This window comes from Ipomoea nil, unplaced genomic scaffold, assembly GCF_001879475.1.
Source record: "Ipomoea nil cultivar Tokyo-kokei standard unplaced genomic scaffold, Asagao_1.1 scaffold3056, whole genome shotgun sequence".
Taxonomy (NCBI): domain Eukaryota; kingdom Viridiplantae; phylum Streptophyta; class Magnoliopsida; order Solanales; family Convolvulaceae; genus Ipomoea; species Ipomoea nil.
In genome coordinates this window covers 1,137,454-1,147,201 of record NW_017619484.1, presented here as the reverse complement: position 1 = coordinate 1,147,201, position 9,748 = coordinate 1,137,454, and the positions used below count along the sequence as shown (strand labels likewise).

General features: G+C 38.9%; 1 protein-coding gene across 1 annotated transcript; it reads left to right on the top strand.

Annotated features, from left to right (window-relative positions):
• Positions 1 to 420: 420 nt before the first annotated feature.
• On the top strand, positions 421 to 3,132 carry LOC109164051. The gene is made up of 3 exons (XM_019312802.1): positions 421 to 430; positions 2,280 to 2,981; positions 3,092 to 3,132. The coding sequence occupies exons 1-3, from the start codon at positions 421 to 423 to the stop codon at positions 3,130 to 3,132; spliced, it is 753 nt and encodes a 250-aa protein (XP_019168347.1).
• The last annotated feature ends 6,616 nt before the right edge of the window (positions 3,133 to 9,748 follow it).

The window sequence follows — 9,748 nt, the reverse complement described above, 5'->3', positions numbered from 1 at the left end:
ATCGCCGGAGCTGCTATCTCGTCTGCTGCTCGCCGATTCGAGAGAGAAGGGAGAGAGGCGAGTGAAGGCTGCTAGTAGAAGTCGCCAACTGCGTCGCTGATGCTGTGGATGTAACGTTTATCCGTTACTATTATTATAACATTAGGATAAGTTATGATAATATTCAGTATTTGATATGTGGTGCAACACTAATAACCTAATAACTAGACTACCATTATGATTAGGAGTCTGGTTAGGGTTTAGGAGACCTAAAGACAATCAACCACAATGATGGCCAATGGTTATATAAGGTCACTAGTCCTCTCACTGCTCACATTACATACCTCATACACCATCTAGAGAGAGCTGAGTAAAGTGAGAGACAAAATACTCGTTACCTCCCTCTGCAGCAGTCCGGATCGTGCAACCGTGTAAAGAGCTATGGCTGGAGGTTAGTCGATCCTGTAATCACATATTATGATGCATGTGATATTTTAGTCTAACAGTTGGTATCAGTCGCCATAAATAATCTCTGCCTAGTTTTTCTTTCAATTGCTTAAATATTTGCATATTTTATATACTTTGTTATATAATTGAGATTATGTGAATATTCTTTAGTATGCAATTATATTGTCTGGGCTGCTGGAAATTAAGTTTTTATTCCGCATTAAGAAACAAAACAAAAATAAAAAAAAAAAAATTGGATATTTTTTCTGCTTCGCGACATGGCTACGGCGGATTCGTCCGGCCACTTCATACATTGCTGTCTCCTGTCTGCGCTGCTGTAGTCTACACGAAGAAGATGATGAATGATGTCTAAGTTATTGGGCCAGGTTTGGCCCAATTGGGCCAAACCTGGGCTCATAATTAAAAAAAAAAATTATTATTATTGTTTTTTTTTGGGCCTGTTATGGTTTTGGGTCAAACCTGAATTGATATTTGGACTACATCAATTCATTCAGTTTAACATCTTCATCATATTTGGACTTCTTCTAACTAAATTATCCAATTGAAATTTTTTTTTTTATTAAGTCCATTATTAAATTATTATTCAACTTTGAATAATTATTCAGTTTTAATTTTTCAGTTGAATTTTAATTTAATAATGTTTTTCAGTTTAAATTGTATTAAGTGTTGCAATTTAATTGTGGAGTATTTGTGAGTAATATGCATAATCTGAGCATGCTATTTATCTTTTTATTGCAATAATTATTTGACTGTTATAATTATGCCTGTAGAAAAGCATGTTCATTAAGAAAAATTTAGAGCCTTTTAGGTCTGAATTATTTGTTATGCCTGAATTAGTGCCTTTTAGGTGAATTAGTGCCTTTTAGGTGAATTAGTGCCTTTCAGGTTAGATTATGCATATTATTACTCAACCTTCAGTTATTACTCTACTCGTGTTTTATAAAGTTCCTAAAGCACATTAAGTACATAAACAATTCGTAGTTTTACCCTATTCAAAGCCTTATCCATAGGTGAAACTACTCTTTAGATCTCTCAAACGATTTTACTTCAAAAATGAGAACGCATGAATTAGGGAAGTTTCTTGGGGAGGAATACTAGTTCTATGGCCCTGGCTTAAAACCTTGTTGCTACTAGTCCCCTTGCGACGCTACTCTGTCTAAGGAGTTGGTATTTAACCGAGCTTCGTCTCGACCAACTTTCCTGGGAGTATACCTAAGGATTGTCTATCATATTTTGGTTTAATCTGTTTGATTATTAGGTTTTCTTGCTAATGTGATTATGTTCTTTGGTTAATTAAAGAGTAGCCACAGCATCTTTAATTTTTCCAAAATTACATATTAAGTTTTACTCACATAAAGTTAATGCAAGAATATTGTAATTCACTCTGCATGATATGCAAAATTTAGCCCACGGGCAATTTTGTTATATTTATAGGGTGAATTAGGATGAAATACCATACTATGATCATAATTTGCCCACAGGGATTATGTATCGGCATATAGTTTTGGTAGTTTTGTCATTAAGGGTGGAAAAATTAAAATCGCACCCATTTCGTTTCCACCATTCAGTTTTGGTAAATTCATTATGCGTAAAAATTTAGCCCACAGGCAATTTTTATGGCATCCGAATTTATCTTTTGCATAATTTTACATTGGTAATATTGTGTACTTCAGTATCTCTCTCTAATTTTGTGCCTCGAAAATATTCTAACCAAGCTTTCAATTTTTCTTTTACAGTCACTCTTCCAATCACTCAATCAATAACAATTGATATTCCTATCCTTAATTATGACAATCACAAAGAGTGGAAAGACGTTGTTATATTGAATTTAGGAATATTGGGGTTTGATTATGCTCTTCGCAATAAGAAGCCTGCTGAGCTTACTGAGCAAAGCACTGAGGAACAAAAAACGCTATACGAGCGATGGGCAACAGCCAATCGCTTAGGCGTATTCCTCATTAAGTCTAAAATTGCCAGAGAGATTCGTGGTCCCGTCGATGATATTGAGGACATTGAGCCATTACTCAAGGCCATCGATGATCAATTTGTTGACGCGAACAAATCTCTGGCAAGTACCCTGATAATGAAGTTTATCAATATGCATCTTTCCACTGTCAAGGGAACGCGGAAACACATCATGGAACTCAGGGACATTGCGGCACAATTGAAGAAGTTGAAAATTATTCTTCCAGATGCCTTTGTGGTGCACTTTGCACTAAATACCCTATCTCAGGAATATAGCGCGTTTAAAATTGCCTATAATACACATAAGGATGAATGGTCTATCAATCAATTGATTACCATGTGTACTCAAGAGGAAACGCGACTTGTAACTGAGCTTGGAGAAAGTGCTTTTATGTCCACAACAAGGCCTAAAAGAAAGTCTGGAAAACCTAAGGGACTTACCATAGCTGCTAAGGAGAAACTAACCCCGAAAGCAGACATTAAGAAGATACAAAAGTGTTTCTTTTGCAAAAAGAAGGGACACATGAAGAAAGATTGTATCAAGTTTCAGAAATGGATGTCCCAAAAAGGTAACATTTCATCTTCTTTCGTTTGTTTCGAATCTAACATGTCAGAAGTTAATACTAATTCCTGGTGGGTTGACTCTGGTTCAACAATCCACATTGCAAACTCTTTGCAGGATATGACAAAACTGAGACAGCCAAAGGGAACTTAGTGTAGCATCTTCTCTGGAAACAAGATTGCGTCACCAGTAGAAGCTGTCGGAGTTTGCAATTTAGTTTTGGACAATGGCTTTGTATTGACATTAGAAAAGACTTTTTATGTTCCTAGTTTTTCTAGGAACTTAGTTTCAGTATCTAGACTTGTACCCTTCGGATATTCTTTTGAATTTAATGCCAATGATTTCAAGTTATTTCGTTATTCTACTTGTGTTGGTACTGGTACATTGTCTAATGGTCTTTTCCGTCTTAAATTAAAGAATGATTTAGTTTACAATTCTTTACATGTTCAAAACGGCACCAAACGGTGTAGTATTAACGACAATTCCTCAATGTTGTGGCATCGGAGATTAGGTCATATCTCCCTTGAGCGTATTAAAAGGTTGGTAAAGGATGGAGTACTTTCTACTCTAGACTATACTGACTTTGAGACTTGCGTTGACTGCATTAAGGGTAAGCAGACAAACAAGTCAAAGAAAGGTGCCAATAGAAGTTCAACGTTGTTGGAAATTATTCATACTGACATATGTTGTCCTGATATGACAATACCTGGTCAGAAATATTTCATCACCTTTATTGATGACTTCTCAAGATTTTCCTATGTGTATTTACTTCATCATAAACATGAAGCATTGGATGCCTTTAAATCATTTAAAGCTGAAGTTGAAAACCAATGTAACAGGAAAATACACATAGTTAGGTCTGATAGGGGTGGTGAATACTATGGTAGATATACTGAGAATGGACAAGCACCTGGTCCCTTTGCTAAGTTTCTTCAAGAGCATGGGATTGTTGCCCAATACACCATGCCTGGTTCTCCGGACCAAAATGGTGTAGCTGAAAGAAGAAACCGGACCCTTCTGGATATGGTGCGGAGTATGCTTAGCAACTCTAAGCTTCCTAAGTCGTTGTGGGATGAAGCGCTTAAGACGGCAACGTATATATTAAACCGTGTTCCAACCAAGGCTGTCCCTAAGACACCGTTTGAGTTATTCAAAGGTTGGAAACCGAGTTTGCAACATATGCGTGTTTGGGGATGTCCGTCTGAGGTAAGGATATATAACCCACACGAGAAGAAACTTGATCCAAGGACGATTAGTGCTTTCTTTATTGGATATGCACAATCTTCTAAAGGTTATAGGTTCTATTGTCCATCTCATACTACTAGGATAGTGGAATCAAGGAATGCTAAATTTCTTGAAGATGACTTGATTAGTGGGAGTGATCGGTTTAAGGACTTAGTTCCTTCCTTCGATCATATTGACTCTCAACCTTCTACGTCATCTGGTGGGGTTGTACTTATCCGCAGTGCTCCTTTAGTTATGCCTGCAGATATACCACCTACCGTTGAGATTCCACAAACTGTTGAGGATCAGCCTTTGGAAGAACCAGTTCAGGACTTGCAGCAACCGCCTGAACTAGATTTCGAACCAATGGTTGAACCAACTCAGGATATACAGCAAGATTCTGAGCCGATGCAGACTGAACCGATTCAAGAACTGCCACCAGTTCCTGAAGAGGTAGTTGCCCCGCAGCCTGTACAAGGTGATGAGGGTCCAACCTTAAGACGGTCTACTCGGATAAGGCGATCAGCAGTTCCTAGTTATTATGTTTCGTATCTACAAGAATCTGACATAGGGGCTGAAAATGATCCTGAAACATTCTCTCAAGCCACAAATTGTGCATAGTCTGACTTATGGTTAGAAGCCATGAAAGATGAAATGAATTCCATGAAGGACAATGGAGTTTGGGATCTTGTTGAGTTGCCTAATGGGGCCAAGGCCATTGGCTGTAAATGGGTTTTTAAGACTAAAAGAAACTCATTAGGCAACATTGAGAGATACAAGGCCCGGCTTGTTACCAAGGGATTTACTCAAAAAGAAGGAATCGATTACAAGGAGACTTTTTCTCCTGTATCAAAGAAAGATTCACTTCGGGTCATTCTGGCATTAGTTGCACATTTTAATCTTGAGTTGCAACAAATGGATGTGAAAACCGCTTTCCTAAATGGTGATCTAGAAGAGGAGGTTTATATGAAACAACCTGAAGGTTTCTCTTCTAGGGGTGGTGAGCATTTAGTATGTAAGCTTAAGAAATCCATATACGGTTTAAAACAAGCCTCCCGTCAATGGTATCTCAAATTCGATGGGGTAATTTCTTCATTTGGTTTTGTTGAAAATCCCTCAGATAACTGTATATACCAGAAGGTGAGTGGGAGTAAAATTTGTTTCCTTGTTTTATATGTGGATGACATCTTACTTGCCACCAATGATAAGGGGATGCTTCGTGATGTGAAACAATTTCTTTCTAAAAACTTTGATATGAAGGATATGGGTGATGCCTCTTATGTTATTGGCATTAAAATTCAGAGAGATAGGTCCCGGGGTATACTGGGTTTATCTCAAGAAACCTATATAAACAAAGTTTTAGAGAGATTTCATATGCAAAATTGTTCACCAAACGCTGCTCCCATATCTAAGGGGGATAGATTCAGTTTGGACCAATGTCCGAAAAATGATTTGGAGAAGGAATCCATGGAGAACATCCCTTATGCTGCAGCAGTTGGATGTCTTGGATATATTCAAGTCTGTACGAGGCCGGATATTGCTTTTGCGGTTGGAATGCTAGGGCGTTACCAACACAATCCGGGGTTAGACCATTGGGGAGCTGTAAAGAAGGTTCTAAGGTATCTCAAAGGAACCAAAGGTTACAAGCTTGGGTTTAGGAAGACCGACAATTTAGATCTTGTCGGTTATTCAGACGCGGACTTCGCTGTCTGTGTTGATTCTCGAAAATCAACTTCAGGGTGCGTCTTCATTATGGCCGGTGGGGCTATCTCATGGAGAAGTGTTAAACAGTCCTTAATAGCTACTTCTACCATGGAAGCCGTGTTCGTTTCCTGTTTCGAGGCTACTTCACAGGGTGTTTGGCTAAAGAATTTTATCTCTGGGCTTAGAATTATGGATTCTATATCTAAGCCATTGAAAGTCTACTGTGACAACTCAGCTGCAGTCTTCCTAGCTAAGAACGACAAAAGTGGAAGTCGAACTAAGCACATCGACATCAAGTTCTTAGCAATTAGGGAGCGTGTCAAAAATAAATTTGTATTCATTGAACACATTCATACTGAGTTGATGTTAGCAGATCCCTTGACTAAAGGCATGCCACCATTTAAGTTCAAGGATCTGATTCAGAAAATGGGACTTTCGCCCAATTTGTAATTTGTATATATACATTCAGTTTTAATAAAATTCTTTAGCATTCAGACATTTTCTCAACTAAGTGTGTACACCTTCATTTACTTTATATTGATGAGAAAATGTACTTCAGGGACTTGGAATAAACATAGGGTTTATTTCGTTGGGTTTTGTTTCCTAATTAAGTGCTCAATGGCAGTTTGCATTTGATCATAATGGATACTACTCGTGCTAATGAGAACATATCATTATGGTTGGTGTATTTCTGTTATTGAGTGGTAGTGCTTGCACCAAGTGGGAGAATGTAACGTTTATCCGTTACTATTATTATAACATTAGGATAAGTTATGATAATATTCAGTATTTGATATGTGGTGCAACACTAATAACCTAATAACTAGACTACCATTATGATTAGGAGTCTGGTTAGGGTTTAGGAGACCTAAAGACAATCAACCACAATAATGGCCAGTGGTTATATAAGGTCACTAGTCCTCTCACTGCTCACATTACATACCTCATACACCATTTAGAGAGAGCTGAGTAAAGTGAGAGACAAAATACTCGTTACCTCCCTCTGCAGCAGTCCGGATCGTGCAACCGTGTAAAGAGCTATGGCTGGAGGTTAGTCGATCCTGTAATCACATATTTATGATGCATGTGATATTTTAGTCTAACAGTGGAGTCTCTCTTAGAGTGCCTAAGACGCCATTAGAGAGGGAGAAGAGTTACTCTTTCTATGTGTGGAAGAAAGTAGATGAACACCTATGGAAATGACCATTTTAGCCCCTACACTAACACCTAACAAACATAATGTTAACTGAAGGACTAATGTCGGAACAAATCTAAAAGTCAAGGGTTTTTTTTTTTTGTTCAAATTAAAAGACGAGGACTAATTTTGGAAAATCACAATAGTCGGGGGACTATTGCTGGAATTAACTCGAATTTTCAATAATATAATATATAATAGAAACTTGCTTCTCAATCATACAAATTAAAAATTATTCAATTTTTGCCAGATCATGATCGATGTGGCAAGTTATGTATGGTTAATTTTTCCTTTCAAAAAATTGAGTAATTTTTGTATGAGTATCTAACATTGTCCTATTTAATGTAATAAGGAAACTCTACCATGTTTATGGGTATTAGGACTCTATTATTCATATTAGACTATGACTATATTATTCGTGTTAGACTAGGATTGTATCTAGCATCTCTATATATTCGTTCCATGTACTCTTAGACATTATTATTGAATACAACACAATTATATTCTCATCTGGTATCAGTTAGCTAGGGTTTTCTTTTCCAACATCCATGTTCCTCACTTCGTAGCAGTAGCCAATGGCATCAAACCAAGATACACCTTATGAGAAGCGGTCCGGTCAACGACGTGACATTGATGATCCGTGTCAAATTTGTAAAGGTTTCGGCCACATGGGAGCCAATTGTGTTTGGCGTTATGATGATCCGTGTCAAATTTGTAACCATTTTGGTCACACGGGAGCCAATTGTTTTTGGCGCTATGATGATCCTTGTCAAATTTGTAAATGTTTTGGTCAAACGGGAGCCAACTGTTTTCGGCGTTATTCAGGGGCTCCGGGTTTTCAGGCTAATGTGGCCGTCTCTGGTGATAATGGTGATTCCAACGGTCCTAATCAGTGCGTCCATATAATCGCAACAAACTACAGTTTCGGTCATCCCCTTGTGTCTTTCTAGGATATCCTCCATCTTTTCGTGGCTATCGTTGTTTAGACACTAACACTAACAAGGTTTTTATCTGTCGCCATGTGCGATTCGATGAGGCTGTCTTTCCTTTTGTTGCTTCTGTGGATTCGCAGGTTCTAAAACCACGCCCGGAGCCGTGGGGTGTTGCACCAATTGTTTCTGGTGGTGATCCGACTATTGTCACGGCTCGTGACCCTCCTGCCGCGCCCATAGCCGCTTCTGACCACCACCGCCAGCAGCCTGCTACTGCCGAGCCCGTGACCGAGTCCGAACGGACAGTCATGGACCAGCCGGCTCCTCAGCCAAGAGCCCGGCCTCGTGGTCGGTCTCGTCCCGCGCCCTCACCCGTTCGCTCTCATGGAATGAATACGAGAAGTTCGGGACCACATGATCATATTGCTTTATCTGCTGCTCTTACTCCTGAGCCTACATGTTTTGCTCAAGAGGTTAAATTTCCTGAATGGCGGGATGCAATGGATTTGGAATTTAATGCCTTGGTGCACAACAATACATGGAGGCTTGTTCTCTTTAAATCAGGTATGAATGTAGTTGGATGTAAGTGGGTGTTTAGAACCAAGAGAAAGGCTGATGGTTCGATTGAGCGTTACAAGGCTCAGTTAGTTGCCAAGGGATTCAATCAAATTGCCGGTTATGATTTCTTTGAGACCTTTAGTCCCGTTGTTAAACCGACTACGGTACATCTTCTCTTATCCCTAGCTGTTTCTCGTGGATGGACTATTCGACAGCTAGACATACACAATGCTTTCCTAAATGGCAATCTCGCTGAGATAGTTTATATGCGCCAGCCCCCTGGCTATGAAGACAAAACGATGCCCGGGCACGTTCGTCTCCTTCAACGTTCTTTGTATGGGCTTAACCAAGCTCCCCGTGCTTGGTTCACACGTTTGCATGATTTTCTGGTTTCTGTTGGTTTCTCACCTTCCAAAACTGATATCTTTATTTATATATTCACGTGGCAATACTCGTGTATATTTTCTGGTTTATGTGGATGATATTTTGGTTATGGGTTCTGATTCGACTCATGTGACTGATCTTATTTACAAGTTGGCTCTTGAATTTAAAGTTCGTGATATGAGAGTGTGTAACACCCTTGATTTTCATGCCAATTAAAACTTAAATACGCAAGGTAAACTAACCAACATAATTCATAAAACTTAAACACAGCGGAAGTCTAATAGTAAACAGGGAAAATCAAGGAGTGTTATGCCATGTTCACCTAAACGTGAATGCACAGGCAGGTCTAAAACCATCCATCTAATTGTTCAACAACGGTGGCACACAGGCCAAAACACTAACTACATCGTTCAGGGAATCTATACTATCAACAACTAACGCTCTCGCCAAGTCTACTTAGGACCTGTAAAGCACAATAAGAAAGGGGACGACGCCCGGTCAGCGAATAATGCTGGTAACCCATCAATACACGTTCAATAGCATATATAGATAGTTTAATACAAAATCATTTTCGAAACAGAATACAGTATATATCAGTTCAAAACCGTAAAGAGAGAAGTCAACTGCAAAGACTCTATTTCACTCTCAAAAGAACAAAGGGAATCAACATCCCAAGACGACATCAAGACAAGAACAACAACAGGACAACTCAACACTGCTCAAGATGTAATCTACTGATCACAAAGTAGAAGACATCAAGACAAGGACAACAACAAC